General features: G+C 30.0%; 2 protein-coding genes across 3 annotated transcripts in view; both read right to left on the reverse strand.

Annotated features, from left to right (window-relative positions):
* The window catches only part of LOC128390711 (two pore potassium channel protein sup-9-like), a 47023-nt gene extending 43238 nt beyond the window's left edge, over positions 1–3785 (reverse strand). For both annotated transcript variants that reach the window (XM_053350467.1, XM_053350468.1), the window contains exon 1: positions 3130–3785. In XM_053350467.1, coding sequence (XP_053206442.1) covers positions 3130–3412 — 283 coding nt within the window. In that variant the 5' untranslated portion in view covers positions 3413–3785. The remainder of the gene's footprint in view (positions 1–3129) is intronic.
* Positions 3786–4555: 770 nt separating this feature from the next.
* Positions 4556–23785, reverse strand: part of LOC128390683 (RNA-binding protein 24-B-like) — an 85952-nt gene continuing 66722 nt past the window's right edge. Inside the window, exons 3-4 of the mRNA XM_053350440.1 lie at positions 14151–14208; positions 4556–5620 (exon numbers count right to left, since the gene is read on the reverse strand). Of these exons, the coding sequence (XP_053206415.1) occupies positions 5233–5620; positions 14151–14208 (446 nt within the window). The 3' untranslated portion in view covers positions 4556–5232. The remainder of the gene's footprint in view (positions 5621–14150; positions 14209–23785) is intronic.

Here is a 23785-nt window from a genome sequence, read left to right on the forward strand (position 1 = left end):
AAGATTCCCTGCTGATGCTGAGAATCTGATGAATGTATTATTTTAATAAGTTCCTGTCTTTAAAGGGGAAAATGTAAATTTTTCATTCACCGGTTCATTGGTTACATTCAACATCAGAACTTTTTTTTGATCTTTTGAATATATTTTAGCATCGAATTGAAATAAAGTGCTGACTATGTTTCTATTTCTATTTAAATGAATCATGATGGTGATGATGATGATGATCACTGTTGGTCAATGAGATAATTTAATCAACATCCCGTTGAGAAAAAAGAGAGACTTGAGCTATAAATGAAAAGAAGAAACAAAAAATTCTAACCTCAGAAAATAAATCATTCAGAACAACAGGAAGATAGGTTGGTAGGAAGATATTCTGAAGATGTTCATAGAAATTTGAATTCTATCCGAGAAAAAAAGTGAAAATTGGATAAAATTTTCTTTCGTATTTCAAAAGTTTGGACATTTGAAATTCACATCAGAACGTTTGAGAAATTTTCATCTTATCTATTCAAATATTCATGATATCTACCATTTATCTCCATGTCAATCATGATTACTTTTACCTCCAAGGCTCAAGTTGCTATTCATATATGCTGAAGACTTCCAATGATAATCAATATATTTTCTCCCAGTTTCTTTAGATGAATAGAGGAAATAATGAAATAAACGTTCATCATCATGAAGATGAACTTTTATCATGATGAAAGATTGACAATAAAACGAGAGAAAAAAGAAGAAAATTTTCTAAAGTTAATTTCCAGCTCTATTATACAATTCTGGCTCGATTTATTCTATGATTTCGAATTATGTTCAATCGAAGGTGTAAGGTTCAATTCTCTGTTGTCTTCGAAGATGATTCTCTTCATGAGTTCTATGCAAGCTTATGAGTTCTAAGAGACGAAAAAATATTTCAATTCTCTTTTTTTAGTGATATTTCCATTGTATTCCTAAATTGAGAGACATGATAAAGAGAAAAAGGAAACAGAATCTTCATATACATGACTCAGGGACTGAATGATTCACAGAGAATCCCAATTGAACTTTATTCAATTTCCTGATTATATAATTTAACAACAAAAGGTAATATTACATGATAAAGATTCAGTCGGAATTCACTCCTACCATTAGTTAGAGGAAATTGTTATCAAATTTTGAGAGATAAACTCAGGCGGAGTTACTATTATTTTAAAGTCTTTCAACTCATTCACATGAAATATTTCATGATAAGTTATTATTTTTTTAACCTATTGATTCAATCAATCATTCAGGAACAAAATTACAATAGTATTTACATTATTATTATTACCACAGTTATTGAATTCCTAAGACTTTCATAGCTGATGGATGGGGTTAGATGGTGATGTTCATGATAATATTTGCTATTTAATACATTCATGCATGATAATAAGATTGGATTGTAATGTTATTATGAGATAAGAAAACGAGAAATTTGAAAATTGAATTTTGATATTGAACAGAATTGATTCTCAATATGATATTAGCAGCATTACCCATCATCCATTTTCTCTCAGGAGTAACGAATTTATTCAAATAATCTCATGGATGTGGAAAGAACCATTGATTTCATGAGAATATGTTTTTTGTTTCTCTATCAAATATGAAATTTTCCTATCCCTGTATCACAATTTTCCTTTGGATTTCAAACTGAAACTTACATACACAGTATATTCAGCATTTCTTATAGACTCTCAGGATTCTCATTGCTCTTGAATTTATTTCTGACAGAAAATTGTGATGATTCAGAAATTCATTACAGTGATCATTATCACCAAGAATCAGTTATCTCCAGGCTATCAGCTTGATTACAACTGTTTTCAGTTTCAGTTTTTCTAACATGATGTGGGGAAAAAATCCATACCAGGAGAAGGAGGGTATTCAATTTGCTCGAGTTTTAATGTTGTTTTTCTTCAGATAACAATCATGCATACAGAATGTTGAAATAATTCATTAGCTGTTTCCGGATGAAGATCCATGTAAAATCATCAGTAACTTCCTGAATTGAGCTACTTGCCCTGCAACTGAACTCATTCAGAATTTGTATATATGCTTTTCCAATATAAATGTTATTCTTAGCTACTTATCCCTGAATTAAATTGTTGATTATTTATCTGATGAATATTATGAATACACTCGTTATATGATAAGTTAAAATTTCTATGTGGTTGGAAAATATTTATTTATTTCATATATATAAGTTTCCATGAAATTGGTTAAAATTCTAGCAACTGTAATACTACTCATGGTGAGCCTGAGAGGGCTTTATTTATATCTAATAATATTAGATTCAATTGAAGGTATAAATATGATATTAGATGATGATGTTAGCAAGTGGGTGGAAGGTAGTTGCATATACACAACAAAGAGCAATATGTATGCAATATAAACATTTTGCTTGTCAGAATTGTTCAAATTTCCTTTTTGACATGAAAATTCAATATTGAGCAGAGAATAGAAAATATTAAGTCTTATCAAGTTCTAAATATTTTTTTTCTCTCTACCCTGACAATGAAGGTGGAAATAGTTATTGAGGAGAGAAAGAAAAACTCAAATTATTTCATGGGAAAAAAGTTCTGAACTTCATGATGAGAGGAAAAAGATTTCATCTCTTTTTTTTCATTCCAGTTTCCTACATTTCTACAGAGCACCCAAACCACCCTCGAGGCAGTTGTTTTTTATGATCGATCAGTTGAGGTAAAAAAAACATAGAAAATGATGAAATTTCATGATAAAAGTTCATGATGCTCAAAGAAGCATAATCATGAAGCTGAGAGAGAAAATTTGAAAGAAAAAAACGAATCGTCACATCCAGAGATAGTTCAATTCTTCCAATAACTGAATCGAAAAGCTTAAAGTATCAACATCAATCATAGACTCAGTTCGTAGTGAAATTATCATCAAATGATCGGTAACATGATAACATGATGTTAACTCAGAGAGAGAAATGAAACTTTCATCCAGATAGAAAAAAACTCTTATGCTAAGGGCAAATTTGCTGTAGAAAATGAGATCGAAGTGTTGGAACGGTTCAAATTGTCGAATGATTTGATCGAGAATCCGTTAGATAATCGATTGATTAGTTTCTCTTAATTGTCGACAATTAGGATTTACCTATTGTTGTTAAAACTGTCGTAGCAAAATAAAAGGCTCCTTCAAATTTCCACTGGACACCGGCTTTGTGGGGCACACTTTTAATCACTACTGTGGTCAATATTTTGAAATCTTGTTCGGACATGTTGTATTTACGTTTCAACATTGATTCAATTGTTTCCAGGGCATTTCTCTGAATAACTTCATGTTCAGATTCAAAGGCATCAAAAATGGCAGCTCCAACAAGTAGATAGGTAAATGTTGAGACGATCAATGAAAGAGTTCGGATATTTTGTCTCTTCATATCACTTTAATTAATCCAATCAGTGGATTATATTTATTTCCTTCCGGATGATGATTAACGATAATATGATAACTATAAACACTATTGTAGGTGTTGGTGTTGTTGTTGTTGACTGTCAACACACTCAGTCTAACACAACAATCAACAGAGATCATCAACTTTATCATTTTATCATCACACATACAGAAAAGGGAAACTATTTTGTGATTCAGATAGTTGATAATTTCACAATTAATTTAACTAAATAGTCTCAATTAATGCACATCAGAGAAATCAAATCAACAATTTAGAAGTAGAGAGAATGTGAGAGAGAGAAATAATTAAGAATAGACCAATTCAAGATTCAAATTCGTGTTATCATGATACACGAACGATTTCCACTTCGAATGTGATCCAGTTAGAGGAAGAAAAGAAAACGATAAACATGATAGTCTTTCTCACTCATAGTTCTAACAAAATTTCGCCTTCGAGATTGATAACTCCACCTTTTGAGTCGAATTGTAGATACAACTATTAATCAGAAAGATTCGAAATTGGCACAGTTTTCGATTCTTCTGTTTACAACATCGATCTATCGAAGACTGAATCAGCTGAGAATTCGAACATCGAAAAGCGAAAATTCGAACTGAAAAACCGAAAATGAAAAATTCTAATATTCTGATATCTGATCTCAATGAAATTCTGACTTCTGGTTAAATTGAATCACGAAATTAAAGTAGCACATTCATATAGTTAATTAATAATGTTTTGTAATTAATATTTAATAATATGATAATCATGATAACAATATTGTATAATAGTATTAATTGTATTGATTTGGTTTCGTTTTAACAAGAATCAAAGGTGAGAGAGGATAAAGGTTCTTGCAATAAGTAGATAATCATGTATATCATGTAATCAAGGAATTGGAAGATAAACTAATTAGTTTATATTGTTTTCTTTTCTGGTTTACTGATGAAGTTTTAATTGTTTTAAGAAAATTGTTTTTTTCCTCTTATTATGATTTATGAGAAATGGATTAGAGTTTTTGACAGATTATGGATTACGGGTGTGGATCTAATCTCTGGGATGGGAGATTTAAAATTAATGTCAAATAAATAAAGAGGAAAAGAAAAGGTGAAAATCGGAAAAGGAAATTGATGATTGGATTTGTGATATTTTTTATTTTTTTCTCTTTTGTTTTTGCCTTTTTATGTTATCATGATGATGAAGATGAAGATGATGAATGTGATGTGAGACTTGATGATAATCCGTTGTTTGTATTATTATCGAAGTGGCTTTGATTTAATGACGTTGATTTAGTTTAAGGGTGGACTCAGTTTTATTTGTTTGCTTTTACATGGGATTTTGGATCATCTCAATTTTGTTTCTTGCTTTTGGACAATTGAAATTATCCAATTGACATTTACATCTGATTCTGTAGATTGAACAATTTGAATGATGTAAAGTATTGGACAAACGTTAAGAACAACAGAGAAAAAATCATTCCGAATCTCATGAATAACCTGAACCATCACCCTGATGGTGGATGATGAAGGTGACAATGATTACATAATAAATTATAATAATAAACTTTGCAACGATAACGTTATTTTTTTTTGTTCATTTGTCAAAGTTTCCGTTTCCGTTTATGTGCAATTTGAGTTTTGTTTGTAACTTTATTTTTTTGGATAATGAGTTTGTTTTTTGTATTCGGTGACAGGGTTGAGGTGATGCTGATGGTGGGTTTATATGTGGTGTGTGTGTTTTGTGGTTATGGTGGCGGTGGTTGCGTTGTGTGTGTGTGTGTGTCTTATATGTTTGTTGTATATGGAATCGTCTCAAGATGGATAAGCGCCCAAGGGGAAGGAAAAATGTGTTCCATTGGTAAGTGCTTGTGGATTAACTTGATTTGCTGCCGCTGTTTGAGCCGCCGCAGCGACCAGAGCAGCGGTTGCTGTGGCTCCTGGATGTGGGTGGTGTGCATGGTGTGGATGATGGTGATGATGATGATGATGATGTGGACTTAGACCAGGAAAGGAGGCGGTTGCTGGTTCAACCCCATTGGCAAACTGAGCCGGAAAACCTACTGGTGGATAATCAAAAAAGTGAGTCGGTGTAATGGCCGCTGCAGCCGGAGGTGGTGGAGGTGGTAATAAAAGACTAGGTCCAGTGGTAATGTAAGATGAGGCTGCTGTTGGATGATAAACATAATGATGACTTGGGAGCCTGTAAACAATCAGAAAAGAGAGAGAGAGAGAGAAATAAAATTAATACAATTATCATCAAACATTCAACGGATAATCAATCAGGGAATTCAAGTTCCTAATCAACAACTGAAACTTTTGTAGAGTAAAAAAATGTTAGACAGAAAAGTAGAAAGAGTTTGTTTATCTTCCCTTTAGGGTTAATCAGAATCTATCAGAGTGTTCATAATATTCCCTGTAAACGAAATCACATTCTGATCATTTAGAACTTTTTTTCTTCGTGTCTCTGGTCTATTTTATCTTTGACAATTTCATGGGATTTTCATGATAGATTCATTTTGTCCCTATGATTTTGGTTTATATCAAAAAATATCTACTAATCATCATACCATCAAAACAAGTCGGAGTGATGATGATGATGATGATGATGAGCACCATGATAAAATAATTCCCAACTGAATACCAGGAATACGTTCACTGGGAAAATGAAACAAGATCAAAAATCCAATTACAGGTCATCCTTTTGATAACAATCATCATCCTCATCATGATAAAATTCAGTGCAATCCTATTTTCAACAACTCACCCTAAGGGTATAAAAATATTAAGCCTAAATGCTAGATAATAATGATAAAGGTAAACATAAAATCAAAAACTTTTTTTTTATTGAAGTTTTTGATTTCCAATCATATTGGATACACAGTTTTCTTCATCATCATGTAATTTAATCATTAATATTGTTCAACTGATTCTTAGGGATATTCATTATCTCAGCTGATAATCTGATATGAAATGTTATTTTCATTCCTGTTGAATGTTCATATGATAGAGAGATAAAAGCTTATCATGAATTTCACCCAGAGTGCTAAGCCCATGGTATCATTTTCTGTTGTCTAAGTTAATTGGTTTGTCTTTGGATAAAAATCCCATGGAAAATTAGATTTCAACTTCTTTTTTCCTTCTTCTTCTCTGTTAATCTTTTATTCTGTCTCATAACTTGTTCCAGTGTAATACTAAGCCTTATATCATGATACCTCATGATGATGATGATTTAGTAATTGTTCAGGTAATGATACACTTAAAGACGGTGGGGATTAATTGTTCATCGTTGATAAAAATGTTTAATTTGATTGTGACAATAAATGGTAACATTAAAAGTTTCACCTCGACATTTAGAGAAACTCAATTTCGTTGGAAAATTTTTTTCTCAGAAAATAATCTCATTCATGGTGAAAATTTTTCTTCTCCCATGAACTGAAACTTCAGGTTAACTTCAATAGAATAGAAATAAAAACCAAATCTTCTGTTTTCTCAATCAAATATTAAACTCTCATAGAAGAGAAGTGAATCAGAATAAATCAGGATCAATTCTGATTATTATCATGTCATCAAATTGAATTTTCTGTGTGTGGATATTTTTGTCATTCTGATGACCAGACTTGAAAAGTTATCCGTGGGTGGAGTTGGTTAAATGAATGATGAATCAATTTGAATCTCAAATGAATTGAAATGAGTTTGAATTTATGAATAATAATAATAGTTTATCCAACAGAACGGAATCTTCATTCAACAGGGAGAAGTTGAAATTTTCCTTTTGTTTCCATTTGATCAACAATCAAATCAAATCAACTTGCAAGTTAATATCATGGAGATAATCATGGTTATTAAAATAATCGAGAAATATTATTACAACAAAGAGAAAAATGAAACATTCTGATTGACTTGTTATCCATGAGAGAGATGAAATTATCACCAAAGGTTCATGGAAATTGAATCACAAATTCCCATTCTTTTGTCTATAATATGGTTTTCTTTTCTGAATAAGATTAAATCAGATTCCATTTTCGATAATTCAATTTTCCATAATTACAACAAGTAGATGAAAGTAAACCATTGATTACCATAGATGAATATCATGATGGAAAAGTTCAGAGATTCGAGACTTTTTCTTCCTCTTTCACATTGAAAATCAATCGGAATAAAATGTTTACCCTGTTTAGATTTATTTTAATCAAAATTTGTGTTCAGAATCAATTCATTCATTTATAATACAATTATCTAAGTGGTTGAAAGTGGATGATCATGATATTGAGAGGGTGGAGGAAAATTTCCAATCATGAATTGAAAATGAGATTGAAGGTGCTATTTTCTATCCGAGAATCAACTTCAATCATCTCATCATCACGACTTTTGTTGTGTTCATTATATTCAGAAAAAGTAGGAAGTAATTCATTCAGATGATGATGAACATGATAATAAGAAGATGATATTGAAAGAGAGAGAGAGAGAGAGTAAGATGAAAAAAAGGTAAAGAATAAGAAAAGAAAATTTCATTCAAAAAGTTCTGATTCATTTAGAAATGATAAAAATGTAAAGGGAGAGAGAGAAAATGTTCAACACAACATTGAATTGAATTGGAATTTCAATTTCCATTCTCTCCTCTTTATGAAACTCTGAATAATTTTCAATTCTCTGAACTTATTTTCCTCTCTCTCCCTCTTATGATGACAAGATAACATGAGATTCATTGGTAGCAGAATCATCTGATTAACCTAATATTGAATATCTAGTGAGAAGTATCAAACATCAATATCAACAGAATGAAATTCATAAAGACCAGGATACCAGAAGTGTAGATAAAGGATAATGTAAGCAGGAAATTCAGCCAATTATTCAGTTAATATGAAGAAAAATCCACCAAGATGGTTAATCATTAGGATTTGCTGGGTTGTCCTTATGATGATGAATATTTATCATAATTGAAAATGGGTTAATATTTGGAGGGAACAAAAAAATCTCAGAATCTCAATACCTGAAAAGCATTTTCATGGCAGAACTTTCAGATTTCTTATATTATCCCCACACCCACCAAAGCAATAACAATAATGATAATAATATCAACTAATAACGTTTCATGATGATCATTATCATCATGGTGATATAATAATAATGATTAACTGGGAATAAGTTGAATGTTGAAAACGTGAATAGTTTCATGATTGGTTAACAATTACAATTCAGATTCTGATTCACATGAGAGGCAATTATCATCATCATCATAATCATTTACCACTCCAACTATTAACACACAAACTACTAATATTTACAATTAATCCTACTGAATATCAAGATATATATGTGATTGAATTAATGATTACATTAATAAAGAGATGAAAATAAATCAGTAAGAAAAATTATCACAATGGAAAACTGAATTCACCATGAAATCTAAATTCTGAATTTAAGAATACCACAAAATCCAATGTAACGCTCTAAAGAAATTAATTACCTCTGATTAGATGGAAATTGATTAGTTGATTAGAATGAAAAGTTTTTCTTTAATTCAATTGAACTTTATCATGATCAACTGATTCGATAGCAATCAGATTAAAAATGTAATCACTAATTATCATTTCACATTTCTCGCAATTTGATTTGATTTCAATTGTGAACACGCGATAAGACAATTAATTAGGCTAATCTAATTTATTGGCTTGATTTATGATTATCTTGATGATTAATTATTCATAATATGGAACAAAAAAAGTTGAAACAATTAGTTTGATTGTGGTAGATATTAATACAATGTTGATAATCATTTTTTTCTGAGAAGGAAAATTTTTTTTACCAAACAATTAACTCTCAAGCTATGATTATGATTACAATGAGAGTTAATTATCTGGTGGATTTAATTTGCTGATAAAAAAAGATGATTAAGTTTAAGTGATTAAATTTTCATCTTTTCCATTGCAATCAAAATTTGGTTTAAAGTTTTAATTGTTGATGATAGTATTCAATTTGATTCCAATTACTTATCTGCTTAATTATTTGGCTATGGTGATGAATTGGAAATGATATTTATTGATTGGGAATCGGGTTAATCATTTGGGTTGGAAAAAAAAGTTCGTTGGTGGGGAAAGTTGATCAAAATTATTACTATGATTCAGCTGGAAAATATCTTGATGATTACATGGAGATTTTATCAGATGATCATGGGGGAAAAGTTCTGGAATTGATTGTGGCTCTGATTTTGAAGGGATCGCAGTTAATGAAATGAAATTTGTTCATTTGAAAGCTTGAGATGATGATGAAATTTTCTGTTCTCTCAATTTATCCATCTAAAAATGACTTCGATTGAAACAGAGAGAGAGAGAGAGAGAGAGAGAGAAACTGTTCCGTTTATCTTTGTATGGACAACATGATGATTCTGAAGAATTGATGAAGATGAAGGAAAAAAGATATTGAGGAGAAATGAATCTAATCTGAACATTTATATTTCATCAAGATAAAAGGCTAAAGGTTTATGATGATTATGAGGATGAAGACAATTGTTATCATTTTATCCTCACAATTTTATCAAAGCTTCATGATTCCTTCATGAAACTGATTGGTTGTGATAATGATAATCATCAAGGATTATAACTAACGATAAAAAAATGAAATTTCGCTGAATTTTTTTGCTCATAATTTTGTTAACTGATAAACCGAAATCAGATCGATAGAAGGAGAGAAAAGTTCTGATTGAAAAGTAAAACTAATGAACATTATTCTCATTCAAAAATAGAATTAACAATGAATTCAAGTAATAATAATATTCTAATGATTAGATAATAATATCGCGAATTCAATTGGATTATTAGAATGAGAGAGTTTTCAATTGAATTTTTTCTTTTTCTTTTGTTCTTGGAAGCTCAGAATTTCTAATTAGCTTCATTATTCTATTGAAATCGATTAAATATTATCTGTTCATTGAAATGAGAGAAATTCATGGAAGATGGAAAAATAGAAATGATTGAAATGTAAGAGAAAAAGGAACGGAAATGAAACGACTGATTCGGAAGTGGAAAAGTAGGTTATTAATCTAGCCAGAAATTCATTCAAATCAATTCTTCAAGTCAATGCTAACCAAAATAAAAGAAAGATATTGATTAGAGTTCAATTGAACATGTAATGACCAGTGGTCAATTTTTTTCCATAAAGAATAAGATGAAATATCTTATATACAAAGGGGAAGGAAAATTAAATAAGCAATTGGGTGATTTTATCATGCTAATCAATAAGATAATACCACAATCAGTTAATCTGATTAACATTAGATGGTGATAACTGTTTAGGATCAAGTTTAATTTACTCTAATCAGTTAATTTGATTATGATAATAATGAATGAGTGAAGATAAAAAGTTTAGAGGAAACCAGGAAATAAGTAAACAAAACGTAAACAAAGATACTAATCACAATATTTGTATCAGAATTTGTGAGATGATAACAATTGTTTCGTGTTTGTTGTTCAGTTCAACTTACAGTTGAAAATTCTCATGAGACACCATTGGTTCCTCATTGTTATCCTTAAGAAATAACGAAATTAGATGTAAACTGGATGATAGTAAGAACGCAATAGAGAGGGAGAGAGATGATGATGCTGATGAAGATGAAAAACAGAAGAAATTACCCTCAGGTGAAAATTAGTCGTAATCTTATTTTCTTACGTTCTATTCATCGCTCGAATAACTTTAATTTCGTTCTCCACAAACATCAAATGTTCATCAACAGTAACGAAAATCTATCATTTGGAATCTGAAATTCGGAACCAGAATTAACAATTATCATGTTAACCTTTATACTACTTTTTTTCTGTTCTTGTTCAAACTTATATTCTGACCTTTAGAGTTGAGAGAATACATTAAATCTTGATAAGATTAACATTATATTCATATACTTTATTTATCAAGTTCATATTAGAATTTGAAAATATCCAAACTGAACCAGAACTTTCATGTTTAGAATGACTTTTTGGCGCGAAAATGAAACTTTTTATTGCTCAGAATTTTGTTTTGAATGAAAATTTTTATTATTATTTGACATTTCATAGAAACTTAGTCTCCAGTCTCATATCTAAACTGGAATTGGAAATCATTTCTTTCATTGATTACTGATTGAAACAAAGCGGAAATTTGGTAAACTGTGAAATTGAATCTCCATTGTTGTGGTGGGATTTTCATGAAATGAATCTGAGGAGAAAAACTGAAAATATTGAAGTGAAACATTTTCTGTCTATGTCAACATAAAATGTGAAGATGACAAAGTAAAGCAAAATAAAAGAGAAACGTAATAAAAAACAAAAGAGCAAGAAAAAAAAAGAAACCTCATCAGATTCAGAGTGGGAACTATTTCCATGAAACATGATGAGGATTCAAAGTTATGTAGGTTACTAGTAAAAGCAATTGAATGAGTTGACAATTCGTGTACCATGTAATGTTGATGGTGAATTCTGATTCTGAATGATTCAGATCGAGATGGTTAGACGAGAAACCGGTAAGTAGCAAAATTTTCATAAGCAAATACCCTGAAGAAGTAGCAATGAATTTCAGATGAATACATTAGATTGACTTTTTTATGGTATATTTAAGTCACAACATTTTGGGTAGAGAAGTTGGAATTTAAATTTTCTTTTTATTTTTTTCTCTTCAGAACTTTTTTTGAGTAAATTTTTTCTTTCGAAAAAAAATAAGACTCATGATGATCATCATCATTGAAGAAACATAGCAAAAAAGGCAACTATGAATTGTGAATGAACTTTTTTTCACAAACAGAATTCATCAAGTTGATAAGGAAAATTATCAAAAATTTTCTATGAGTTATCGTGAGTATTTCAGGATAACCATGAAAATGAAGAAGTTCTGAGAAAATGCCTTTAAGGAAGTCATCAAGTGTTTGCCTTTTGTGTTGGAATAAATAGAAGAAAAAAATTCTGGAAAATAGAATATGAATCATGAAAGGAAAAAAGTGAAGTTCTTACCAACTTTCTCAACTATCATGAGAAAATATCAAGAATAAATAATGTTTTCTATTATCATGAAGAAGTTCATAGAAAGCGAAATTGTTAAAGGTTAACAATTTACAATGAATAATTGATTAGTCGAATGAGAAAAAGTCAAGGTATGGATTACATGGTGACTTCAAGAATATCAAATCAAGAAAATTCTGAAAATTAGAAAATCTTGTTGATCCAAATTATTGGCGAAAAAAAGTTCAACAAGTTTATCGATAAATCTGCTCATATGTGAAGCTAATAGCATGATAATCTTTCCAGTGTTGATAATTTCCAGCTAAAGAATTTAAATAATCACCATGGTGATGAGGAAGCTAATTCATATGATTGTGATCATGGAAATGAGCTAATTAGTTTCTCAATAAGAATAATGAATAAATGAGAGTGAAGGTGGAAATCGAGGCGGAGGCGGAAGAAGAAACAAAATAAAGGAGGGAAAATTCAACTATTCTCAGGAGAAAAGTGTAACATTATCATGAATTCTAGTGAGTCTATTGAATTCTGAATGGTTGGTTGATCAATAACTTTTTCCTTTCTCCTTGGTGACAATTAACTATTCACATGAATTATCATCAAGATTATCATCATCAGGTTAATATACAATTTATCATGATAATGTTATCAGAAGTTATGATAATAATGTTACCTTTTTTACACCCACCACCAGAATTATTCAGGTGGAAATGATATTTTCATGGTTATCGGTTATTATTGAAAAATATTATTATTATTATGTTATGATAATAATAATGATGATGCTGGTGATCATCATGTCGATAGATAATAATTGATGATAAAATTTTTCATTATGTTTCATGGTAAAAGTTTCTGTTGTCACTGATTGAACAATTTTCATTGGTTTCTTTTGTTTCTTTCATGATGATTACCATGATTAGAGGTTAATTATCATGTAGTTCATATCCATGTACATGATAACAATCATTTTCTTATTCTGTCATGTTTATCTTAGTTTATGAATATTCATTGAAGATTTAAGAAGATGATCAACAGATGATGACACATTCACGAAGATTCAGAGTTATATCATGTCAACCAGAATTTCTCAGTGTCAGTCGATTGGAATCTCTCTCTCTCTCTCTCTCTCTCTTGAGTTCTGATTTTCCTGAGAAACTTGTAATAGTTTCAGGGTGAATTCAGTAGATTTGATAATTGGGTTCATTACAATTGATTAAATTTTCCACTGTTTCCAATTTACTTGATAAGTTAAGGGTGTAAATTTATTCTGATCACTTTTCCCTTGAATCTAATTTTCATGGGGAATTGTAAATATTCAAGTGATTTAAAAAGTTCATTAGTATTGAGACTAATTAATCGGCCTTTGTAAAAGATCATCAATTAACCTAATCACCTCTTTGGTTCATAAAAATTTTCCTTCCTTTGTGTGTATATATGTTTATGTTTTCAAGTTAATTTAATAAACAGTTAATTCCCATCAGATTATCACCATGAACATTCATGATAATCTATTTCTCTGAGAATAGAAACTGAAACCAATTAAGAGAAAATTGTTTTCCAACACAAAAACTTATCGACTAATTGAATATCTCATGAATGGATAAAGTTTATCAATTTAATCATATTATCAACAACAGCAATTCAAATAATAGTTACATCAACTCAAGTTAGCAAATTGAACCTTGACAATAAACTTAATTCAATTGATCGATTTAATCGAAATATTTAATTATAAAAAGTTCTTACCCAAATTGGCCTGCTGGAAGAATTGGTGGATACCCTGGACGAAGTGGAAATTGTAAACCTGAAGGAAAAATAAATTTGAGAAAATGATTAAGAAAAAAAATTAGTAAATTAAGTTGACAATTAGTTGGTTCAAATTCATTGACAATTAACCAACAAGATTGAAGCTCATCTCTGGCTCATCACTTTCTGGAAGTTTTTGAAAACTTTCATGATGAAAGTTTCATTGTTTTGACCATTGTCCAGATTACTATTATTAACTAATATCAGATCTTTCATTGTCATTTAATTTAGAGTTTGATTCAGTTTGTCTGTTATTATTTACCAGTTTTCACTCCTAAAGAATCATTTTTGTTGGTTTGAGGTGTAAGAAAAGGGAAACGGAAATGATGAGAGTAAAAGAAGATGATGAAAGGTTTTGATTTGAGGTTTATTTGAAACTGGTTGATGAAACAAATGCTGGTGATGGGAAAATGTTGAAATGAGTTGACTGAAATTGTCATAATAAAAGTGATAACAATTGATGATAACAAGGTTGGTAATGTTGGGAGGGATTCGGGAGGATAATTCAGTCTTCCTTACGAAACAATAATATTATGATGGATATTTATAGCTGACCATGATGATGGACAATGATGAAAATAGATTTGAAATTGTTGACGATATGAAAAAAAAAGTTCTCAATGAATTATCATAAAGAATCATGGTCATCAATAACATTTTGTGACCCAAATTTTGGGATAAATGAGTGAACCATGAATAGATAAATGAACAATAATTCAATTTGAATTGAATTAACAAATTATTTTTTTTTCACCATAAGTGATCATCATGTTGAAGGGAAAATTCAATCTAGATAATCAACTGAACTATTCTAGTCTATCGAGATGAATAAAAATGAAAAAAGAACTCAATTTTCAGAATAAAATTGAATTACCTTCAACAAAATCTGAACATGAACAGTTTTCAGTTATCGTTTACACAGATTACAAAACAATTTATCATGAAATTAGCCACAAAATTGTCAATTAAGAAAAAGAAAAGAAAAAAACCTTAGCTAAACCCTACCCTCTGAAAAAATATCATGAAAAAAAATCTAAAAATTGATTATATGAACTTTTCCAATTGCTCAATGAGATATAAAGTAAAAGTAGCAACATAATGTTTAGTGAATTAAACTAATAACAATCAGGAACAAGTAATAATCAGGGAATGAGAGCTTGAACTTTTATTAAATTCTGGTGAATTCGGTTCATTGGGAATTCTTGATGAAATATCATCATGATATTATGATTATTATGTTGGTGATAAAGATTGTCAAATATTATCAATTTAAACTTTATTGAATCAATGAACAATTGGAATATGTTTTTTTTCAGATCAACATGAATTTTCATCAGAATCATTTATCAGGTAATTTATCAGTGATTCAGAAAAGTTCAGGCAACTGAAATAAATTGTTTCCTTGAATTGGAAAGTTTCAATTTGATTGTTATCTCAAACTTTAAATGGTTAACAGATAATGTTATAAAAACTGTTGTTGATTGGATTGATAAGAATTGAATTTATTGAATTAAATTGTTGATCTGAATCATTGTTGATGTTTTGATTGTTGATTGAGTTAATTGTGGCTCACTTGATGAAGTTGTTCATTGACTTCATGAGGAAATAATCAAGAACAGTTCATTAGTTATTTATTGTTCAACTGTCTATTCACCCTGTCAAACTGAGCTTCGATATTGGTTTGGAACTTTTTTTTATTCGTTGTAAATTCAACTTCTCTATTCGGATTTTTTTTACATTTCTTCGTATTTTCATCACCATGAACATGAACACCAAACTATTGAGAAAGGGAAAAAAAAGTTCCAACTGATTGTTGGTTATCGGTTCATTGGGTTTCTTTACAATTCTATTTTCTATCCATCCAGTCGATGATTATGATGAAAATGAAAAGGAAAGAAAAAGTTCTCAATTTTATCATTCTTTTCCATCGAATTTGTACTTTATGAATTCCATTGGAATTTTGAAAGAATCAATTGGAATTCATTTGCTGTTCAGAAATGAATTCCAGCTGAGACCAAGAACTAAATTGAGCGTCAAATTGTTCTCATGATTTTCAATGATGATAAGTAACATACGAAGGGAAAAAACAAGAGACTTTACCAAATGACAGAATTTTTAATACACAAAAAACTAATAGAAAAGTTTTGAGTCGTTCGATCGCTGAAAGAATTTCCCCAAGAATATTTCAATGAAATTCATAACCGTACATCGAAATCATCTTCTGAATTCAGAATAACTATTCATTCATTCAAAAGTAAAAACAGTAATGAATTGAGAATTATTTCTTATGATAATAATATATAGCAAAAAGGATAAGATTAAAGACCAAGAAAAGTTCAAAACTCGAAGAAAAACTTTTCATTAGTTAAGCTTTTGAGTTCAATTCTGATTCACAGTAATTACCAATTCTTTGAACTATCACGAAACATGAAGGTTCAGTGTTGATAGTCGATGATTAAGCCCGACAATCAGTTGAATAAACAACCTGAATTAAGGTAAATAAATGAGTAGAAAAAACTTTTTTTCGAGAAATAAATTATATCCATTTAGCATTATCATCAGGGACTGATAATCGATAATCAATGTTCCCAATGCTGTATAATAACATAAGTGAAATCATCTCTTTCTGTGGTTAATTTCATTCCCACCACCCACTCCTGAGTATCAACCATCCCAATGAACTTTTATTACAATGATTACTCAGTTACAAGAATTTATAACAAATGTTATTTTTATCATCTCATAGTTATAATAAGTAACTAAAGGAAAAATTTTAATACTTAATTGTTGTTCAGTTGTTTGGTAATTTAATTTACAAACAAATTCAAATCATGATCATACTCATGAATTAATCTAACAATCATATCTTATCTGGTTCAGACAATTATTATTATATTATTATTATTATTCAAATAACATTGTCAGATCTTATCCTAAATTATCATATTGGTTAATCAATTGTAAATTGTTTATTGTCAATTGCTGGTCATTAGTTTTGATCATAGTAGTGTAAATATTGTGCAAAAACAATTAACAAATTGTATTCAAAGAGACAGAGATATAATTAATTTGATCATATAAATTACCATCTCCATTAGATTCTGAATATCATCATCATGGTCATGATAATCTTTCCGATTGTTATTGTATTTTGGAAAACAATTTTCATTGAGATTTTATTTCCAATAGTAAATGAATATTATTATTATCATTATTATTATTTGTGATTATTGTTTTTGTCATTTTATTAAACTAACAGAAAATTCAATGGCTCAAGGTGGGGGTTCAGTGGGTTGAAAGGTAGGGTGGGAAAATCCTGTGTAACTCATTGTCAAGTGTATTTTATTAACAGAAAATTTATCACACAATAGGGAGTAAATTTCATGGTGGGTATTCATTATATTTGTATTTTTATTTATTTATGTTCCTCCTCAGAATATCATCTGATTCTGAATTAGACACCAAGGAACCATATTTCATTCATCTGCTTTTCTTTATCTCTCTCTCTCTCTGATTACTCTGAATTCATTAGATATCATTTTTTTTCAGGGGGCAAAAACTTTACAAGTATAAATATACATGGATATATTTCTGAGAGATATACAATTCATCATGAAATCTAATCTGAATTGAAATTTTTCAAGTTTATTTTGTTTCTCTGTTGTAATAAAAGATGTAAATTCATTCAGCCTCACTCATTTGGAACCATGAAACATGATAAGATAAATCAGTAGACTATGTGAATGAATTTGACCTTTTGATTGTTCAAGTTGATACTTTAATTGTTTCCTAATGATGTTAATCATTTCCATATTTTTATATGTATGATAACCTCGATTGTTGTTGTATCATTTTGAAAACCATTTGCACTTTCATTAAATATATATTTCAGTAAAGTATAAAAGCTTCAGTTATGATCATGGTGATTACCATGAGATTTGAAGAAGCCAAAGAAAGAAAGAAAAAAATAATAAATTTATCAAATCTCATGATGATGATGCAAAAGTTTCATGCTAATGGGGTTGATGAGTAGATTATGATGATAATACCCTTGGTTATTGGATGAGATTTGGTGGTAGTGGGTTTGGGTGAATACATTAAAAATAAGAGGATGGGGTGGGTTTTGAAAGCTTTTTCAGAGAAAACTTTAAAGGAAAATGTTCCCACCGCCATCATAATGATAATGATGGTACATTAAATTGATTGAATATACAAAAGAAAACAACAACAACGGTTAACCCTTTCAATAGGAATTCCCTTTAAGTTTTTGTATCTTCCACCATGAGGTTGATGAGTTTCTGTTCATTTTCAAACTTTCCCCATGTAAACCTTTGGATTTACAGTTTCTCATTACATTCTCAAGTGAATCTATTAATCTGATCACTTATTAAACTGTTATTGGTTAATTCATTTTCTACTCTATCATAATATTAATAATAATGTTGTTATAACGGAAGGAAAAAGATAAACATCTCCCTTGGAATTCAATATTTCCAAATGTTTTCCTCAATTTTAAACATGAATAAGAGATAATATCATTTACCTTTATGCTTTAATGATCATGGTCAACATTTGTTTATCCTTTTCATATATTCCAATAGTTAAATTCTTGAAGGTAAAACTCATAACTTGTTGGTTTGTTGTTCTGAGTGAAATGTTACATGTAAAAAGTTTTCCCCTTACAATGAATTCATATTGGATTATGAGGGAAAATGTTTTCTCTTCTCATAAAATTAACAATCAATTGTTATGATTGTTGGTTGAGAATTAAATCAATTTAGATTAGATTGATTTTGGGTGATTCATTATTAGGATGGTTGGTTAGTTGATTGTTGGATTTTTCCAACATTGTTATTATATCCAATATATTAATAGGTTTCAATACAATGCGACATTTAGTTTATTAAGGAAAAGTCAATATATATAAGTTTTTTTTTCTCGTATTCTTCATTGTAGTTTTATATAATATTGAAGAAAAGGAAGATTACTTTGAGAGGAGAAAGAAAAGCGATTATGATGATAAAAGAATAATAAAAGAATGTAGGTAAAGGGAGGGTGGAAGAGGGTGTGGTGGAGATAAAATTGAGGGTGGAAATACATGATAGGGTGGGTGGTGGGAGGAAAATTTCGCGGGACAAGTCGGAAGTTTCCCTCTGGAAGATCATAAACTTATTCACTGTTATTATGTGTTCGAGACTTTTACCTTTCTTTTTATTTTGTTCAATGTCAATTTCTAAAAGTAGGAAGTTCATGATGATTTCTCATGATTGGAATACAATCAACTCGTTACAATTAAGTTGATTATTTTTTTTCTTCTTCTTCTTTGATATAAGCAATTCAATTGTAGATTGATATTGATCATCTCATCTAATTATTTAAATTAATGGAGAGCCTTTGATGGTTTGCAAGCAGAAATTGGGAAAAAGTTTACAGGAGAATTAAATTTAAATAAATTGTCATTTAAGGTAATTTAAATTTTTAACCATGGAAATTGATGATCTTAGATTTAATTCACTTCCATGGTAATGATGGAGTTGATTGTGTATGAACTTGTGTTTATTTCCCTATCTGATTAACTAATTGTTTTCCTATTATAATTTGGATTCCCGGTTGTACTAAATTATATAATAATAAGTTTATCTTATTTATAATCTGAAAGTTGATTGAAAATTTCAATGATCATTCAGTTGGAAAACTTTAATCAACTAATCATGATAGTTTTCATGGTGTTAATTAGGGGTCAGCATTAAGCTTTTGATTGGGTCAACTGTTTGAAAGTGACAATTGATTGATCTTGATTAAGATGCTGATTATCAGCTGAGTTTCAACTTTGATTCTAAAATCATCATGTTATCTGACAAAACCATGAGAACTGTTTTTGAACATGATAACAAGACAAAGTGAGAGGAAGAGAGAGCGAGAGAGAGACAGAGAGATGCTCATGAGATAATTAGTATAATTGGAGTTATTTTTGTGTCACTTCCTTTTCAATGTTATGTTTAAACAGAACAAAAAGGTTACAATGGTAAATTTGATATTCTAATGATCAATATTACGATTCATGTTTTCATAGGATAAAAGTTGTTTTTCTCATTCATTTTTATTCGATTTGAAAGCGGGAGAAGTTTTCATTAGAAGATGGATTTTAACAAGTACATCAACAAATGTTGATGGTGAGAAAAGTTAATCAACAATATGATAAAATTTTGTAAAACTATTGAATTACTTAGAATGAAATCTTCCCAGTTACAAGTTCTAGAAGTGAAAGATAACTGTTTTTGAAAGGTTTTCACCCTGAAATCATCATGATTCTGGGATTATGATGACAATAATAATGAATCTCAGTGGTGGATAATAATGATAGGCAAAGAGAAAACTAATTTCGACATTTGTATAAAAAAACTATGACATGTAATGGAAAACGGAAAATTAAAAATGAAGTTACCATGTAATTGAACTAATATCATTTATCTTGTGTTTTGTACAAGTTAGAATTGGATTCGGATAAAACAGAAGAAGAGGAAAATATTTTTCCAATTCAAATATTGAAAAGAACCGAATAGTTTTCATCGGAAAATTCGTTGCCGATTATTATTGTGGATGATAATAATTTAAGAACTTTTTCCAATAGCTCGCACATATATCATAAAGTCAATCATCACTGATATTATATGAATGATGTGATGATGATGAACTCTGTCGAAAGAACCTTGAAATTCCTCTTACCTCTCCAACCTTTTACATTTTCACCTCAACACTATCAACAGTTTTTCCACTTTCATGTAAATACGGATAGAGATCCTTCTTACTTAGAACACGTAAAAACTATCAAGCATTTTTAGCAACTCTTTTGTTAAACTTTCCTATTCACATCATTCTCTAAGAATGAAGACTCTTTTAATGTCTTGGTTTGTGATAAGAAAATGTTAAGAGAGCAAAACTAATCGAGCTATTTTGTTTTTAGATACGTTCGACATCTGCCGCTATCTACATGAAACTCTGTCACCATGCTATTATTGTTTTGATAATACTTTTCAAAAAACTACCTTTATATGACCTTGAAAGCGTTTTTTTACTTAACGTAAACTTTTACGTAATGATAGTTTCTGAGAGGATAAACTGATTGAGACACTTTGATGTTGAATGTGCCAAAGAAATCTGATTCTTTATTTTTCAATACCCTTTTATATTAATTACAGGGTGGCTATTTTCAAAAACTTCGAGGTCTGAATGAACACTAAACCTTATTGGATTTTCATTAATTTATCAACAATAAATGAAGAAAATTAGAGATAAAAATTAACATCAACACCATTCATTAGAAATTCAATTAAACAAAAAACAAAAACAAAAATTTTGTTTCATAACAAGTCACAAAAATGTCGGACATTTTGATCAATACAAATTTCCAAGCGGCGATTAAAATTCTTGTTAACATTGATCAAGTTATTTGAGTTAATTTTCACAATTTCGTTTTTATGCTGTTTTTGAGTTTTTTCTTAGTTTTAGGCCTACCACATTACCACAGGACCAAACTATCTAAATGACGACATAAGTAAAAATTGAGAGGAATAAGGTCTGGTGAACTTGCAGGTCACTCGATATCTGCTTGACGACTAATAAGCCTATTATTTAAATAAGCCTTCAACAACTCAAGTGATGTGTTTGTACAGTGAGGAGCTCCGTCTTGTTGAAACCAAAAGTCACCAGGTCAACCATATTGTTGGAAGGTCGAGATAAATTCGAGATCAATCATCTTCTGGTACTCAAATTGGTCAATTTTATTTTAAAAAAAATGGGCCAATAATACCAATTGTTGATAAAGTACACCATATATGGACACTCAGAGAATGACCTACTAGCTTGTTAAAAAAGGTTGGCCTTTATTTCCACCACAGCCTATTATTTTGGTTGTTCTCTCCACCGGAAAGACAATACATCTTCTCGTCTAAGAACAAGATTTTTCGGGAATCGATGTTGTAAGCAAGAAAATAGGTACAAAAATCCAATCTCCTATTTTTTGAGCTGTCAATTTTTGTACCTCAACTGGTTTATAAGCTCTGTACCCATTTTCTACAAAACTTGTCTGTGTCCAGTAGCACACAATAACAAAGTGATTTGTCGGATTGAAGGCCATCGTCTTCTTCAATCATTGAAATTACTTCCCGCTCACAAATTGACTCCCCATGGACACGTTTGACAGGATCAATCGATCTAGTTTCGTCAAATTTTTGTTTGAATTTAATTTTTGATGAACTGATAAATCGGATGTTGGGTGATTATCACTTGATGGGTAATTTATTTGATTGGAATTATAATTCGAGGGTTAACTGATTGTCGAGTAAGTCACTTTTTGAAATAACTTTGAAAGATTAACTAATAAAATTTAGCTCTCATTGAAACTCGGGACTAATAGTCCTCATCGTGACTTCCAATGCTGACTAATCTAGGGAAAGGTTTAATTCTTTTTAATCAAACATAAATTATCTTTTTTTTCTTAATTTCGACAGAAGCGAAAATAACTTTCACTTTCACAGGATCATAAAAAAGTGACATGTTGAATAAAATGATAGTGATGATGGAATATAACAATTAAGACTAAGATGTTTATGATTGTGGTTAAACCAAGATTAATCCTTTTATGGTTGTTAAAAAGAGGGATCAAACCCAACGAGGACTCTGGGAAATCGGTCATGACGAACAAAGTGACCAACTGATAATTACAGTAAATTACGATGAAACTCATAATAGACCATTAGCAAAAGATGAAAACTAGAATTAAACCCACCAAAGACAATTAAGTTTTGAATATGGTTGTTTATGGGGGAATTTGATTTTCGGTGATAAATCAGAGGGGGTGGATCCTAAAAACTGCAAAAAATCAGGAACGAATTCCGCATCACACGTAAGCATATGGCTTATCAACCAAGTTGTTATCATTTAAGACAAAAAAGTTTTTTGATAATTTTTTTCCTCTTTCCCCCATTTAAACGGAGGTTTGGATTGACAATTGGTTAAAACCACTCTTTCTGAAACTTCCGGAAGTGATGTCTAGTGCTTTCCGGTTTGGTTTACTAAGTGGCTCTGAAAATCGGAAGCGGGATCACTAGCCCCTTTTGTAACTACTGTCGAGAAATTCAAGCAATTGGCCAGTGATCAGGTGGATTTTTAATTGATGTCCTGTGTATCTACAAATGAATATCTTCTATAGGTCCACATTAACATCAAAATAATTTATCGCTTATTTCCAGCATTCTTAACTGGATAACCCCGCTCATCATGTGATAATTTTCTTTTTCCATCATTACCTGGAGGATTTTCTTGGTGTTCATTGCAGTCTCTTCTCTTTTTCTAAATCATCATTGTGTTTTTCAAGGTTGCAGAATTTCTCATTCCAAGTCATTGGCTCATTTCCGGTGATTAAATTATAAATGACCTTCTTTTGAATTTCTTTTTCAATTGATTCAGACAAAAAATTCTGATAATGATGTTTACCTTATTACGTTTCTCTTTTCTGTGACCGTTGAATTGTCAAAATACTTATTCGTGAATAGATTCTATTATTGATAGAAATG

Source organism: Panonychus citri, unplaced genomic scaffold (assembly GCF_014898815.1).
Source record: "Panonychus citri isolate SS breed McGregor unplaced genomic scaffold, ASM1489881v1 Contig00125, whole genome shotgun sequence".
Lineage (NCBI taxonomy): Eukaryota > Metazoa > Arthropoda > Arachnida > Trombidiformes > Tetranychidae > Panonychus > Panonychus citri.